The 17,117-nt window shown below is 42.8% G+C and overlaps 1 protein-coding gene across 2 annotated transcripts in view; it reads right to left on the bottom strand.

Annotated features, from left to right (window-relative positions):
- Positions 1 to 793: 793 nt before the first annotated feature.
- LOC308384538 (growth factor receptor-bound protein 10-like) overlaps positions 794 to 17,117 on the bottom strand; it is a 51,864-nt gene continuing 35,540 nt past the window's right edge. For both annotated transcript variants that reach the window (XM_080863058.1, XM_080863059.1), the window contains exons 7-17: positions 15,281 to 15,396; positions 14,163 to 14,237; positions 13,302 to 13,439; positions 13,037 to 13,147; positions 11,344 to 11,442; positions 11,165 to 11,242; positions 9,905 to 10,021; positions 9,366 to 9,432; positions 9,160 to 9,247; positions 7,459 to 7,552; positions 794 to 6,422 (exon numbers count right to left, since the gene is read on the bottom strand). In XM_080863058.1, coding sequence (XP_080719184.1) covers positions 6,276 to 6,422; positions 7,459 to 7,552; positions 9,160 to 9,247; positions 9,366 to 9,432; positions 9,905 to 10,021; positions 11,165 to 11,242; positions 11,344 to 11,442; positions 13,037 to 13,147; positions 13,302 to 13,439; positions 14,163 to 14,237; positions 15,281 to 15,396 — 1,130 coding nt within the window. In that variant the 3' untranslated portion in view covers positions 794 to 6,275. The remainder of the gene's footprint in view (positions 6,423 to 7,458; positions 7,553 to 9,159; positions 9,248 to 9,365; positions 9,433 to 9,904; positions 10,022 to 11,164; positions 11,243 to 11,343; positions 11,443 to 13,036; positions 13,148 to 13,301; positions 13,440 to 14,162; positions 14,238 to 15,280; positions 15,397 to 17,117) is intronic.

The raw sequence follows: 17,117 nt of genomic DNA, 5'->3' as shown, positions 1-17,117 counted from the left end.
GCTCAGGTAGGGGAAGCCATCTGCCGTGACTGGTTGGGGTCTAAGGCTCATCTATTTTTACTCAAATGGCTAGTGGGTTTTATCAAAAGAAGTAAATAAAAGAATAAAATAAATAAACAAAAGCAATTTCCTTTTAATGTTACTTTATCTTCTGCACGAGAAGGGAAATGTAGAGATATGCAAAGTATGCGAGACCTGGATTGAAAACCAGGAACAGGTTTGATGAATCCAAATTTGAAAGTTCTGGTGCAACAAAAACTTGCAGAAACTCTACAGTGACTTGCAGGATCTACAGTCACCTGTAAAACACGGTGGAGGCTCCATCACAGTTTGTGCTAGAAACCGGCAAAAGGTGTCAGGTGTTTTTTCCCCCCAGAAATCTCTGCAGCTGTTTCCCATTTCCTGGAAAAATATAAAGAAATAAGGGGTGGCACAATACTCAAAAGTAACTGTTTTTTGGATACAATGGACAATCCTAGAAGCTAACTAGCTATCTCTGTAGCCTTTAAATTACATTATTTATTACAGTTAAATATATTTGCTTCACATTTCAAATGAAAGATTAATTGATGATAAAAAGGCAAAATGAGAAAGACAGCTTCCTGTACCTTATTAGACTGGAATACTCTAAGGAGTATCTGATTTACTAATCCTGAAAATCTTCCATGAAGAATGAAAATGTCCAAAATTGGAATCTGGTTGCAAGAATAAAAGCGAGTGAGAGTACATAGCGTATCTAATCCAAACTTCAAACAGCAGAGAACAACAGAGCAGGAGTCAGGCATGTTTGGTTTATAGCAATGTTGTCTTTTATTCTAATTTCCAATAAACAGAGAATATATCAGTCCCTTATTTGTACAAAAAATACCTGAAAAGGATACAATGTAGATCCAGGAGCCGCACAGACAGAATGAAGCAAAGCACAGTGGAGGAGTGTACATCAGAAAAAATGATTACAGTTCATTTGATCCTTTGTTTTTTTCCTCCCTGGAATTTTATATTTGACTTCAACTTATGATGACTTTGACCCAGCAATAAAAACAATGAGTTAGCTTCACTTGCACCTATAGTGTAAGTCACCGAAGTTCAGTGGGACTGACGTGTGACGTCCACATTAGCATTTAGTTCCGGTAAGGCTGCATTTCACAGTCACAGCTAATTTGAAACGCAGTGTGAGAGTGGACGGACGGCAACTAGGGAGCTGTGACCGTTTCAGAAAGAGGCACGTGCTGCGAGAGAAAACAAAAAAATGTTACGCACCTTTAAGAAAAATAATCAGACAACATAGACATTATAATGAGATGCACAATCCTCTGGAGCTACAGCTTATAATTGCACTACTTGTGATGAAAAGCTTAAGAATTAGCGTGTGCGCTCTCCATCAAAAAACAATGCTGTGTGTGTGTGTGTGGGCTTAATATCCAAACATGGAGTATAAATGACAGAGAGGGAATACTGAAAGAGTTGAAACCTGGCAGAGATGAAGACTCCGACAGCCTGTCAGCTTATAAACACAACTGAAGTTCAGAAATTTGACACATGCCAAAAATCCAGTTTGATTTCTTAAAATAAAATAAAAAAAGAAGTTTAATTTAATTAATACTGTATATGCTGTGGTATACGTCATTTTGTGGCAAACCAAAGACAATACACAATAAAGTCATACACACAATCATAAAATAAAAAAAAGGAAAAAACAAATCATTCTTCATTTTACATGGAGTTATGAGCAAAAGCATAACAGCCCATACATAGTGATCTGTGACCTAGGTACAGTGTTAGATCTACATCTTCTCCATAGCTTCACATACTTTGAAAACAAGACTTTATACTGGTATATATTCATATGATTGGACTTCTGTGAACGATTGCATTGTAGCACAGTGACTTAAAAAAAAAAATGGAGGGAGGACGGTGATTTTGTCCCCGCTGACCCATAGTGACGTGGCTTTCATCCTCTGTCAGACAGGGAAGAACCTAAACTGATGACTGGGAATGCTGGGAAACTTCCAGTCAAACTCCCGTCTCCTCTAAATCTGCAGCTTACCCCCCCGACTTTACCAGACTGTCTTCTTACCGCCTCTAAAAGGGCAAGCGCGTTAGCCAGCAGACTTCCTGAAGAGTGAATATAACAGTCTGGTCATCCGCACACCAACACACACATTTACCACAGGGTCATATAGCTTACAGGCTGGACACAGGTGGGAGAGGGGGGCGGGGGATTCAAGCATTATCCAATCCCTGGAGAGAGTCTGACCTGACTGACCAGAAAGGCCTGATTGGTGGAGTGCAGAGCTGGTGAGTCGTTTAAGTCACGCGATTAGTTGGCTGGTGGCGGCAGTGGATTGTGTGTGTGTCTGTGTGTGTGTATCAGTGTCGGTGCTTAGAGTCTGCCGACCTCATTCTAACCCTGTGAATCTGGGGTAGGATGGATGGAAACTGCAGGTGAGGGCGGGACGGGTGCTGCACAAAAGTAGGTGTTATGTCACACGGGTTCAGTTGGTCATGTGACAGTAGGAATGACAAAAAGGATTCCTCGTCTCCTTTCTTGGGCATCTTTTTCCTGTTACTATAAATAAGGTCAAAAATAAACTAACTCGTGATCTGTTTAAGCTACTTTGAGAGGAATTTCTATGTGAATCTAATTCTTTGGAACTGATCTCTATGCTGACTATTACAGATTCATTTTTAGAGACCTGGCAACAGCATCAACAATTGGCATTTTCTCTTACATGTCATGAATTGGTTGATGACAGCTCATTTTTTTTCAGTAGACCAACTAGGTAGAGGGGGGAAAAAGCTTATGATACCGACTGATTCACAAACTGATGCCACTTTAATGAGTTTTGAACCATGAATGCTAAGATTGGGCATAAGGTTAAGGTTCTGTGTTTAGCATTTAGCCACCTATTAGCAAACTCGTTCTCTGTAACATACATGTGGTATGTTCTAGTATAAAGCTAGCGTTCAACCAAAAATTCAAGGAAACCGAAACAGTAAAATGGTAACACATTTTGGACACATTCACGTGACAAATGTTTTCCATGAGATCTACTATCACAGCAGCTAGACTTACAGACTAACCATCACTAATATCCAATTTAGTCAATTTAGAAGATTTTGGTCAAATTTTGGTGTACTGAGATTTCTCACATGGCATCATATTAGAAACGATACAACCACTAGTTGTCAGGGAAACATATTTACGGACTGGTTGGTAGTACTTCCAGGAGGTTGGTGGCTCTCGCTGGGTGAAATCAGTTGCAAAGTAGGTGCTATAATGGAAACCTCCCAATGACTCCTTTGGTTGCTAGCATATTTGCATCGCTGTGTGTCATGTATGTCTGAAAGATATTTGTAATTACTCTCTGAGCAGTAGTAAATTGTCACACAAACCAGAGATGGAGAGGATTCCTTCTTCAAAGTAAAAGCTGTGCTTGAGATTTACAACCAGCATGTTTCAAAAAAGGACAACTTTTACATAAATACAAATATTCCTTGTTTCCTTTTTTTGCTGCACTTTTTACAGTTTCCAAAATGTTTTCCATACTGACAGGTGGGTCATTGGGGAAAAATAGGGGCCACTGACCACCCGGAAGGCATGTGTGACTGAGACTTTATTTTTCGAGTGAAAACCATCAACCTCCATTAACTACTTGCAAGCATTCAAGTAATACTTATTTCCCCATCATGACCAGTGGTTTCCAGCTGGTTGCAGACCAGTCTGTAGGCTTGTGTGATTGGGGCCTTGTTCACTTTATCCTACATTGTCACATGTCCAAAATGGCCGACAAGTTAATGTCACATGGTTAGGGGTCATGTGTCTACAAAAAATAAAGAATGAAAAAAAAAAAAATCTCAAGAACCAAAGGTGACACAGCTAGTACAACAATCTGAAACTGGAGGTTCAGTTCACTAAACCTGTTATTTGAGAAGCTTGAATAATTGAATACTTTTACTTTTTCAAAATGAAAGAACAAAAACAAATACTTGTTGGCCCTTAATTTACTCAAACAATGACCTGGTACTACTAAACTAAGCGAAACCCCTCTGTAATGTTAGCTTCCTATGTCTCTGTAGCGGTGGATTTGTTGTTTGATGGATTGGTTGTGAAATCAAGAAAGAAGCCATTTCTGCTTGATTGTAATTTAGCGACCCTGTTGATGTTTAACAATGGTGCTCACTTCATGCAGCTAATGGAAATATCTAAATATAGAGTTAACTGACATTTTATCCAGATCTGAGATTGCATCACCAGTACATGTTTTCAAAGTTTTGTTCCAATGGATTTTTACTTTACAGGAATCTTTTAGACCTTTTGGAAAATATATTTTTTGCTTTCCTGTTAGAAAAGAAGGCAGAGATGAGAAGCTAGCTAGTTATGTGTGATGCTAGCTAGCAGTCTACAGCCAGCTAGCCAAGCTCAGTAAAAACATCAGATAACTTTCACAAACTGTTGTTTCCAGGATGATAAAACATGTTGATTACTGACTTTAGAGGTGGCTTTAGGCAGACTTTCTAACTGCACAGAGTCAAGACTGCTAGTCACGCTAGCATTAGCCTCATATTTAACGTACAGATCCTGTGAGTGTGTTACATTTCTTGACAAGAAAGCAAAAAAGGACTGTTTCCCAAATCTCCCACCATTTCTCCCCACTCATGATGTTCTTCCACCACCCCTGAATAAAAAATCCCAAACGTGTTACTCTATGTGCATTACTTTTTAAAACATAGCTTCAATTTTATACACAAGGCTCACAATTTTCACTTAAGGCGAGTGAAGCTCATTTGACTGCTTGTTGACACACAGACAACTGAGTTCACGTTTCAAGTAATTTGTTCAAATTTCATATTTAAAATGTTTTTAATAAAAGTTTCGAGAGTGCTTTTGTTGCTTTCAACGAGGGAACAGTGGTCAGAATCCGAACACGACAGCTCCAACCCATCGACAACAAATCAGGCTGATTTTTTTTAAAATGTGCAAGCAGAGAGCTCAGAAATTATTTAGTAAAAGGAAAACATTCAAAGACAAATTCACCAACAGATAAAATAACCATTTTGATTGGAAAAAAAAGACCGAAATGGTAGAAAGCTTGGGCTCGACACACTTTAAAGTGAGTCTATTTGAAAATCTTCCTCTTCTTCCTTAAAGTCTTGAGACACCTACAGCTGGTTCAAGAGCACATTCATGTTTTTTAATTGTTGTGGTCTTGTTGGTACGACACACACGGCTGGGGAGGTTAGTTAGATGTTCTTAAACCTTACTGGAAAGCACTGCATGATGTGACTGTGCTCCCACACCACCGTAATCCAGCCAGAGCTGATGGAAATTCACATGCGTGCTTTTCAGAAGGGGAGTGAAGGAGGAAGAGGAGGCAGCTTCTCTTAGCTAAAGAGCTGTCGTCTGTCCGCTCGGGAGTGCAAAACAAGTTCTTCATTGAATCAACAGTAATAAAACAGCATTAAAATGACATCAAGTAATCAACTCTACAAGAGAGGCTTGTACAGCCTTCCTGATAAACATTCCTCTGTCCTTTCAGCAAACCCTCGCCCCTGCTCTGCTCGTCTTGCCTTTCAGCGACTTCTCGTTTCTCTCCCGACTTTTTTCTGAGCTCGTGTGGAGGCGGGATTGGGGTTGCATCAGGGGTCTGTGGGTCGGGACACGGCAGCGATGCCACGTCATGCCCCGCTAAGGTGTTTCCGGGGGGTGGAGGGCAGGGTGTCAGCTTATCCAGACTGGACTGCACAGGTTGAGAAAACTCCTGGATCAAGTTTGATGGGACCCAGGGAGGTTCCCGTCCATCCCTGATGATCATTGAGGAAGTCAGAAGGTGGCGCTCCCCGCCCACCTCGGTATCGAGGACAGGGCGGGCACCACAGCTTATCAGGCCTGGAGGATGGGGAAGGTGGGTGGGTGGGGCTGAAAGGTTTGGGACTCTAAAGGAAGGGATCCATCCAAGAGACCCACTGGAAACATACTGTAGCCATCTTGTGGTTTCACATCACGCTGGTCTTTTTCTGGGGTCTGAACACCAATAACAAAACAACCGCAGGAGTCCACAGTCTTCGACACTTGGCCGTTACCCACTGGGGGACATCGACTTCCAGTCCTGGCTCCTAGCAGAGTTGTTCACATCCGCAAAACAGGATGTAACTTTTCTCCATCTCCTCAACCCCCACTGCGTTGGTAAGGGAAGGGGTAAAGGGGACAGAAGGGGAGGGAGGGAGATCTCAGGGAGAGAGGTGTGCAAAGAAAGGTTTGGGGGGGAGGAGTGTCACAAGGCCACAGCGGTGCATGGGTGTTTGAGCTTGCAGGGCAGCACTCCTCTGTTAAGCTGGTAAAACTCCACCAGGTGAATCAGATCGGTGAACTTGGTGGCGCCGTCGTCGAGGCTGAAGAATACCTGACCGTCCTCCTCACACTTCAGAGCAGAATCAGACGGAGGAGAGGAGATAGTTTAGACACCACATGACAGAGACTGATCTTTATGAGGTAACGATAAAACATGGAACATCTGACAGGAGTGCAAACAGATGATCACATCCAGGTCTACATCGCCAGGCCACTGTACTGCATTTATAAGATAAGCAAATGATTTAATATCAAACACTAATGAAGCCAGTTAGGTTTAGGGTTAGGTTTAGGACATTATCCCTTCTCAGACCTGGAGATGACATTAATATTCAGTACAGTCTGTGGAGTGATCCGACTGGCTACTTTTTGCATTTCTTTGACGATATAAACTACAAACCAACAAATTTTATACTCCTACAGATTAGTTTGTCTATCAGTCACTTTGATCCACACTAGAATATCAGGGATGGATGAACATGAATGAGTTTTATCAACTGGGCATTTTTAACATTTACACTTTTGACTGAACGGACAGAAACTCCATTGGAGGAGAATGGCCATCTATTATCAGTTCAATGTAATCAGTCTGAAATACATATATACCTTTTTCCAAATAAAGTTAAAACACTTTCTCCATGCAACTGCATCTTTGTCAATAACTGATTGATCTGTTTCCTCTGAGCTGTTTCGAGCTGATTTCTGTCCTGCAGCAAAACAAATCTAAGTGCACGGCTGCCTGGGAGGAAGCAAAAAACACATTTTAAAATCTTAAAAAAGCACAGCGTACTTTGGACACGGGTTGGTGGTGATGCTAAATGAGTGTAGCAGGCTCGCTGGGCAGAGTCTGCCGTAGGGTTTTTTTACACTATAGAATTAAACTGCATCGCAGACTATTTTTAAAGATGGACCTGCTTCTGGGGACAAATATACTCCTTTGCCGGTGATGCCAACAAGCCACAGCAGCTGGTTTATGAGACTGTGACTGCAGTTTAGCAGTCAGACTATAACAAGAAGTCAAATTTGTGTCATTTTCACACCGTTTCTCATTTCAGTGCATCTTAACAGAGGCGGTGAGATTTTTCTTGCTTTGTAATCACACTGACCGGTAGGATCTGGAAGTGCTTGATCTTCTGGTGGTGGCACAAGGTGAGCACGAATGCCTTGGGATTACTCTGACTGTCCCGCAACAAGAATAACCTGAAAGAAAAAGATTACATCATGAGAACTAGTTCAACCACCTTATAAAAAGGACTGACATATCTACCATGAATTTCCATATGCTTGATAATACACACCTTGAATATACTGCTCAAAAAAATTAATGGACCACTTTGAAAAATCACGTTGGATATTACTCCACTGGGTAATGTGTTAGGATGAAAAGATGCCACATCGTTTGATGAAAACTAAATGATCAACCTACAGAAAGCTGAATTCAAAGACATCCTGAAAATTTAAAATGATGCAGCAGGTTATGGATGGTGTACCGGGGCATCTCCTCCCAGATCTGGACCAGGGCATGACTGAGGTGCAACCTGGTTGCTCAGATGCACTGAAACATAGAACATAATGTGGGGTGTTCTGTTGCATTTAGGTCAGGCCAGCAGGGCCAGTCAATGGTATCAATTTCTTCATCCTCCAGGAATTGAGTGGATACTCTCACCACATGAGATCAGAGATTCCCATTCAACAGGAGGAAACCAGGATCCACCCAGCACCAGAGTAGGGTCTGAGAATGGCTCCAAAGATTCCACCCTGATACCTAATGGGAGTCAGAGTGCTGTCACCTAACCTGTAGAGGTCTGTGTGTTTCCCAGACTATCATTGACCCACCACTCAATCGGTCATGCTATGTTACAGGCAGCATAATGTTCTCCACGGCTTCTCCACATCCTTTAATGTCTCTAATATGTCCTCAGGGTGAACCTACACTCATCTGTGAAAAGTACAGAGCTGCCAATTCTGGTATTCTATGGCAAAAGCAGATCTGGCTCCAATGTCCTGGGCAGTGAGCACAGGGTCCACTAGGGGATGTCGGGCCCTCAGGCATCATGAAGTCAGTTTCTGATTGTTTGGTCAGAGACATTTGCACCAGTGTCCTATTCGAGGTCATTTTGTATCTCTGGCAGCACTCACCCTGTTCCTCCTTGCACAGTGGACCCTGCTGATGGGTTAAAGACCTTCTACAGCCCTGTCCAACTCTCCCAGAGTAACTGCCTGTCTTCTGAAATCTCCTCCATGCTCTTGAGACTGTGCTGGGAGACACAGCAAATCTTCTAGTAATGGCTCGCATTGATCTTGATTGGTTTGTACTGTCCAAGCTGTCCAGCCTTGGTAGGGTCCAGGTATCGTCTCATGCAACCAGTAGTGACACAGACCCAAGCTAAGTGCAAAACTAGTGAAAGAAACAGCCAGAAAAGATGAGGAGGGAAAAATGTCAGTGGCCTCCACCTGTTTGGGGGTTGTCTCATCGTTGCCCCTCTAGTTCACCTGTTGTTTATTTCATCAACACCAAAGCAGCTGAAGCTGATTAAAACCTCCTCTGCTACTAACCTGACCACATCAGGTCTCAGAAGTTTAACTGACTTGATGCAATATTCTGATTAAAAAGTGCTCCAGTAATTTTTTGAGCAGTGTTCTTTTGCAGTTTCTGGAAAGCATTAAAACTTGCTCTGTGTGTGTTGTTGCTTTGACGAACCAAAGCACAATCATCCTGACAGCACTTGGACTACTTTGACAAAATTATCTTCCTCCCGGAGCCTTCACGTGAGGAGCGCTCTCCGTTCGACAATGTCGTAACTCACCCATCGACTTGGCCTTGTTGTATCATCATTTTGTGGGCTTCCTCTCTCATGATACGACCATGAAACCACACCTGTGTCCTGTGAATCACTGAAAAACACGGGAAGTTTTTCACGCACACAGACAGACACAACCATATTATATATATTTGTAAATGTATTTATACTGCTCATGGTGTTATTGCTAGGCCAGTGTCACATGAGAGTACCTGTGCTCAGAGAAGATGGATGCAGGGGACTGGGACTGCCCAAGACATTCATACGCTGACTCCTTTTCTATAAACACCACATTTATTGTTAGATATCATCATGTAAAACAAAACTCCCTCAAAGTCAAAGTCCCTAAGCCATGCCCATCACGTGTGTAACCCTCATGGCAAACTAAACTATGTTTAAACATCACTTTGGACCAAAACAAACACAGGAATGTTTTACTGTGAATCACTCTCTTCAATTCTTTTTAGTCCAATAACAAACACTCTACTGAAGGATGCACAGCTTTGGTAAAGTGCAACTACTACACACTTTAATTCACAAAGAAAACGCAGCCTTGTAGGGTATGAAAGGCTTCAGTGCATACCATCCATAAAAGCAGTCAATTTTTAAATATACTGGGAAACTCCTGCATATTCTGTGGTAATCACACAAAGCAGCTGCGGCTTGAATACGTTTGCACTTCTAGTCAGATATCCTCTATTTCCTATCTAAGCCCACCCTGCAGAACAGAATCCTTGCTCCCTCTGCTTACCCTCCAGGTATGCCCTTCTTCCAGGGCGGCGCTCTGGGCCTCGATGGGGTTGTCGATGACGCGACCGGTCCGCCCGGAGAAGTCCATGGCAACCAGGGAATTCTCAGATACGCTTCGCTGTTTGGAGAGCGGCAGGGTGGGTGGAGGGTGATGGTGGTTGGGTAGGGGTTAGAGGGAGGGGGCATACAACAAAAAGGGTGGAGGGGTGGTAGACAAGGGTCAAGGGTTAAACAAGCCAGACACACTCACTGGAGCATGACAAATCCTGTCTGCACACAGACCCACTTTAGTCAATCCACAAATGCCCCTTTTGAGGAAAAGCACAAGCCTCTGCTGGCTATCTGGCTGTGGGACTCAAATTAGTCAAGACTTTCTTATAATAAATGTAATATAATATAATATAATATAATATAATATAATAATATTACTCTTCACAAAATAATCCAACATTAATTTTTCCCCTTTTTAGGAGTCGTTGTTATATTATATCCTAACACCTTTCAGAAGAAGTTACATTAATTAAACATAATGCTCGAAGATCTGCTGTGTTAATTTTTTCTCACGGTCTTTCTAACCGTTTCCTAAAAGCTTTGATAATCATACACCATTACTCTATTGAACAAGCGCAGTGGCAAACCCAGCTTCAGCTTCTAAACTGAACGCTGAGTTCAGGAAACATCAGGAAAACTGAGTGGAACTGCTTTTAGTTTGAGCTGCCACTGATCGCCTAACACTTTCAGATAGCGGGGTTTGTGAGTATGTGTGTGAAGTTTTAAACACAGGCTAACTCGCTGTAGAAGTATCTAATCTCTAGGTTAGGGCACAGACTTCAATTGTGGAGAATTGCGACTAATTCTATTCACAATCTTTCCAAAGCAGCTTATGACACCTTTTTCAACACCTCATGGTGCAAGGGGATTACACATCACACCTGCAAAAAACAATTCTCCTGTTAACTGTGCATGTGTTGGAACAGTATGTAAATATTCACTTATTAAAAAAATAGGATAAGATGTTTTTTAATGGATGCCATTTTGCTGTAAACTGTCTGCTTACATTAGCAGCAAACGTCAGCAGTAGCCTGGTCATCCGAATATAAAAATCTATTTCAGCATTTCAATAAAACAAGTTTTTTCCTCTTAAGAAGCTTTGAGCTTCGTCCCAAGATTACTATCGGCTAATTCATGCATCAATCTGGATTCGTCCCTGCTGTTAGAGCAGAGCTGCAGTAAGGCGATGTCACAGAGAGCAGATCCTCACCACAGGTGCAGTAAAAGGCGAGAGGTTAGACTTCCTCTGCTGGGGCACGTTGTAGCTCTGATACAGCACTATTCCGTACTACGGGGGCAGGAGAGAGGAGAAGGCATCAGCTTAACATCCAAGCACCAACTAACTAATTAATGTTTAACTGCGACGCAAGAAAAGTGCAGGGTTTTTACTTTGAACAGCCTGAAGGCAGTCATCCAGCAAGTCCTGCTCTGCTCGTCCTCCGCACACAGCATTTTCAGTTCCTTGCAGTCGCTCCTCACTTTGCTGGGCTGTCGACCAAACAGAGGACGCAGCGGGGAATTAGATTAACGAGATGCACATCGCAAACATGAACAGTAATAAGGCTTCATGTGACCGTGCCAGAACACAGTCACAGTGCAGCCACTGTTGTGCTCGTCAGCACAGGTCTGCGCCCTAATCACAGCAAAGATCTGACTGCTTTGGGGGTTAGAGTGGCAATCAGGAGTCGATTGAAAAGAATTTAGCATTTTCCACATGACCCAATCTTTATTAAATATTTATACACTGCATGCAGTCAAATAACATGAAAGTAAGTGATACAGTAAGGTTAGGAAAATCTATTTTTTTATGATTTATTTATGGACAGAGTTGCGACTTTCCAGGCAACTCTGTCCAAAATCACAGCTTAGACTTTTTCCTTTTTCCTTTCCTCCTTCCACCACCAATAAGGGCATGAGGCACACTGCTCCCTAAATACAACCCCATACTGATAAATTCATTCATGTCACCATGGCAACAAACCCCACCACCCCCTCACCCCACCAAGAAAAATCCCTCACCCAATCCTGCACTGTCACCCCCGCTGACAGCATCTGACACGCCAATCGTCTAGCACGTGTGTGTCTGTGTGTGTGTAAAAGAGAGGTGAAGAGGTCAGGTGGGCCAGATTCCCTGTGCCATCCCTGCTTATCCCCCTGAGCTTATCCCAGATCAGCAGGTACGCCCACCGCAGATACCACCCGGAGCGGGGCACAGTACTAGAGTGTGTTTAAACCCCTGCTGTGCTGTTTTAAACCCATGTGTCCTCACAGACACGCCCACTACATACAACATATGCAGAGAAGTACTGACTTTAAATAAAGATTTCAAAACTGTGAAAAAATCTGTCAAATGAGACATTTTTTAGCTATTAAAGAACAATAATATTCATCTCTAGTGGGAGCCCTGAAGTTAAAAACTGCACTTCCTGTAATGACCACTAGAGGCTGACTCTAAGACTGAACCAATCCCCACAGACTCCCATGTTAGCACAACTTCCCAGCATGTTTACAGTCTGTTCAGCCAGTTCTTTCCTCTATAACCACAGAATGAGAGGTGAGATGTGTTGTTACTGACCAATGACTGTATACAGTCATTGTTACTGATGCACTGAAACTTTATTAAAGTTGAAGTTATGCAGTATTAGCGGATTAGCAGCTGTAGCTGCCCGCTGAGCTACATTTCAGCTAATCTGAATCACTGCACTTTAACTGCGTTTGTGCATTTGGTACCTTTTGGAGCATTTTGTGTGTAATTATGTGGCTAATAATAAGGCCTGAAGTGTGACTACTTCTACTAACAAACTATTCGAGAACTCTTAGCTTCAGTGTTGCTGAGTCAAGTTCTACTTCCATGTTATTTAGCAAAAATTAGGATGAAATCATGGCTAAATATAGCACATATCTGTTTATGGATGCAGCTTTCTGACCACCCAAACGCAGTCACCTCTGGCTCCACAAAAATAACAACCAAGCGGCCAAAATCCTAAAAATCTGAAGCCTCAAAACATGATTTCACAAACCAGTGGGTGATGTCACTGTGGCTGCATCTTTATTTACAGTCTGTGGTTTGTCTGTGTGTTACCTTGATGCAGAACTGGTAGTCTGTGGGGGCGTTGTGAAGTTTTCGGCCCGTGATGACGGTGAAGACGTTACTGTCCTCCAGGTCTGACAGTACCTGCAAGTGCCGGGGCTCCTGTGGGGGTTGTGAGGGTGGCGATATATGATTTAAGCTAATGCACAACAAGCGCAAACACACACACACAAATTGTGGGATTAGGCAGCTGACAAGCCCTAGATCTAGTTTACTTCACACCACTTCCACAATCAATAAAGCAATACTTTCTCACCTTGGATGTTCCTTTAGTGGAGTAATAAAGGCCGGAGCGGCGCAGGAACATGTAGAGCTTTTTCCAGGACTTGCGTCCAGGCTCTTTCACATGCAGATAGCCCTGAATCTCTGGACAGCTGCTTGAGTTCAGAAAGTTCTGGAAAACGAACGCACAACAACATCTATCGTTAATACTGCTGCAGGGCAAGGATATTATAATTAACCAAAACTAAATATGGTTTGTTAACTAAAATAAAATATAAATAAATAAAATTAACTGAAATAATTTGGTGGAACTTGGAAAACAAACTAAAATAAATATCCTTAGTTTGAGTGTTTGTTAGTTGGGTAAAAAGTTGTATTACAGCTTGCCTGATGAGGCATTAGTGGACGTGTTTGCTGAAAGTCTGGATGAGTCTCTATGAGTCAACCGCGTTCAACACGTTCTGTGTTTTTATTGCAATAACTGTGATTTTCCCCAAATCTGACCTGTGACCTTAAAACTCAAACTGAAGCTAAGAGAAAACAAAACTAAACAAACATTTTCAAATATTAAAAACTAAACTGAATTAAAAAGAACAAGCCAAAATAAAATAAAAATAACTATAATAGCACTGCTGCAGGGGAAGTGAATGCAGCACTGTTTGGGTATCTGCTTTTAAAATAGATCATAATGAAAATCTGAATTAAAAATGAATATCGCAGTGAAATAATGAGGCAGCTTATTTTATATTTCTAAAAATCGGGAAGCAAATTGAGCGCAGCACCATAATCTGTCTGTGCATGCGCATGCATATTTTTGGATGAACAGATGGTAACGCTCTTGAGATATCAGGGCTCGTATAATTCATAGTATTGCTTCACTGAGTCATCAACTCACCTGTAAGAGCTGTGACGGAGGAATTGAGCCATCAGACTCCTGACAAAAAGCCACCATCTGCTCCGGAAAAAAGTTCTGCATGGAAAAGACACACGGAGATCGCCAGTGAGCGAGAGACAAAGAGACAAAGAAAGAGAGAGAGGCACTACAGACCACTTAGGATAGTGCTTCTCTATCCAGAATGTGTGTGTGTGTGTGTGTGTGTGTGTGTGTGTGTGTATGGGATGTGTGAGTGTTCAATCAACACAAGGACTAAGAGCCAAAGTGGTGCGGAGACAGAGAGAGAGGGCACTCCAGCCCTCGGAGTAGATGCAGTATGATCTCACCCGCTGATGTAATCCCCTTTAACCAGCAGCGCTACTCTTAGCGTGATTGACAAGCCGTGGCCAGCACTCCTGTGTTTTACTGTGCTCATTACCACAGAGCTGAGGTCACCTGCTGGCTCTGACACACACCTAAATCACCCACAGCAATAATGTCACCGTATACCCGGCCAGCACACAACAGTAACAGCCCCACGCTGCGTCCATCGCCAGAAAAGATGCCACGCAGGCCGCTCGGCGCAGAGTCGCTGGCTGCCAGAAGTAGGGACGTGTACGTCTTTAAAAAAACGACGATCGGCTTTGCATTTTGAGATTTTAGCACCTGTCTGAAGGTAGGATAAAAGGATAATGATGAGTTTTAACTGAAACCGTTAGCTTCTTCCAGGAGGAAGAATGAAACGGGAAATGCAGAGTGTAGCTAAAATACTTTAGCATTGCCATTTACCCGTCATGTAATGAGGGCTTAAAACCCCAGCTGTGACTCTTTGTCTTATACTAATTGACGATTCCTGAACAGAAAAATGACTAAAAGGTGATTTAAAAACCCCGAAAACACAACAATCCTCTAATTTTTGGCTAAAACGATTAAACACAGAGGTGCTGGCTGCTAGCAACAAATTTGTTGCTGCATTTCAAAAACATCAGAAGATGAAAAACCTTTTGAACCCCAATTTCTCTCCCCCTCTCTCACTCTTTGTGTGTGTGTGTGCTGCTGTGTCTACGTGGCTCTGTGGGGGATGCGTGCTAAACCGAGGCAGTCACAGAAAGGTCATTTTAGGGATGCAGGAGACTCACCAGGGGGTTCCTGAAGAATTCATATTTGGCATAATTCTTCCTGAAGAGGAATTTACTGTCACCGCTCATGGAGGCTTGAACCTGAACCACCAGCTCGTGGTCCTCCACACATCTCTCTGAATGAGGGCACAGACACAGGCAATGTTAAAAAAAAGAAATTGCCCTCTGGGGACGGCGTCGAACAGAAACCGTCCGGTTTTAAATCTGCGAGCGCGGCTTTTAGGGCTCATTTGTATACTAAAAAGATTTTCATGTCAAAAACACCGTTCATTGTTCTTATTTAGATTCATTTTAGGGATTCATCCACAGCATAACAAGCAGCTCTTTTGCATACATTTCCACTTTTTTTCCTCCCTCCTGTGTTGACAGCATATTTAGAAGTGTCCTTGTCACTAAAGGACTTACTGTGAGCTGTAACTGCATCCCCTAGCAGGCTGAACAAAACAGCTTTTGAGGCGCTGAACCTGAATGTAATTCCAGTGCCATACACTGGAACCGTCGAGGATATTTTTATTTTAAAGTGTCTCGCAGAGTAACAGAGTATTAATAAGCTGTTCACATATATGAATAAATACAAGAACCTTTTGTTTGCTTGCTGCCAATCAGAAGAATGCTGGCTTGTTTCAGATAGAGGATGAACAAAGATAATAATAAGGATTATTTAGAACTGTGATTCATGGAAAGCTGCTATGCCAGAGTCCATGAATTAAAAACATGCAGAGATCCATATAAGATGTCTCCAGCAGAAATTTAGCCACATTAACCCCCACATCAGCATTGTGTACAATGACGCAGCAAGAAATAAATACTTTTGATTTTTTTTAAAAACATCGCCTGTTACTAAGAGACGGGCGAGGAACTAAGAGGTTAAATAAGGAGGGGCGGTGAAGAGGAAGAAGCGCTGTGAGGCAGAGGAGGGAGGAGGTGAAGGTAGTGGTGTTGGAGGAGGAGGAGGGGGGGTTTGCAGGAAGATGATGTCATTTATTTAGGCTGATTGCTGAGAGCAGCAAAGCCATAAGCAAAGTACAAACCACAGACAAACACACAACCACACATTACAGGCTCACATAGACCTAACCTGCTCACTGTGCACCACGGAGGCCCAGTTACTTTCTTTGTGTGTGTGCTTGCTTGTGTGTGCGTGTCCTCGTCTATCTTAAGTTGAGGGCACATGATCTCAGAGTGATGCAGGTAAGAATTTGATAGTGGTGGGATGTTCCAGTTAGACGTGGACGTGCAGGCAGGGTTCTCCTGTTTCACTGAGGCACAAACACACATTTCTAAACTGAAGCTGTACTCACTTCTTTTTTTCTTGCTTAGCTCTGGCTGTAGTTAAGGGGTGGAAATGTCTGGACTCTGCGCGCGTCCGCTCGTGCACGCCCTCGTTGGCTACAAGTGGGGGAATTTCCTGTGGACAGTCAGGAAAGGGCCGATTGGCTAGAAAGGCTAGGGGCTCGTCCAATAGAGACCGGCGATTGGTTCCTCGCAGCTCTGGTATGACGCTTCAGTCCCAGGCCTCTCCGCCCTCCACCCCCACCTTCTGTCTGTCTCTCTCTTTCTTTCTCCCTTCATCTCTCCTTCCCTTCTTCCCTCTCCTCTCCTCTCCTCACCTCACATTCCATCGCTCCGGTGCACTTTTTTCCCCCCCCAGAAACGCAGATCAAGCAGGAAAGCACAAAGCAATCCTTTGACTCTAAAAATACGACTCGAGAGGAGGAAAGCCTCATTGAGGACAAAGGCAGACCCAGAGAAGAAGAAGAAAAAAAATAAAGCTTCAAAAAGGGACACACGGCAAAAGTGAAGAAACGAAGCACGAGTCCTATGTTTTCCTTTTTTT

The sequence above is a fragment of the Rhamphochromis sp. 'chilingali' genome (genome assembly GCF_963969265.1).
Source record: "Rhamphochromis sp. 'chilingali' genome assembly, chromosome: 17".
NCBI classification, from domain to species: domain Eukaryota; kingdom Metazoa; phylum Chordata; class Actinopteri; order Cichliformes; family Cichlidae; genus Rhamphochromis; species Rhamphochromis sp. 'chilingali'.
This window is presented reverse-complemented; position numbering and strand designations above follow the sequence as displayed.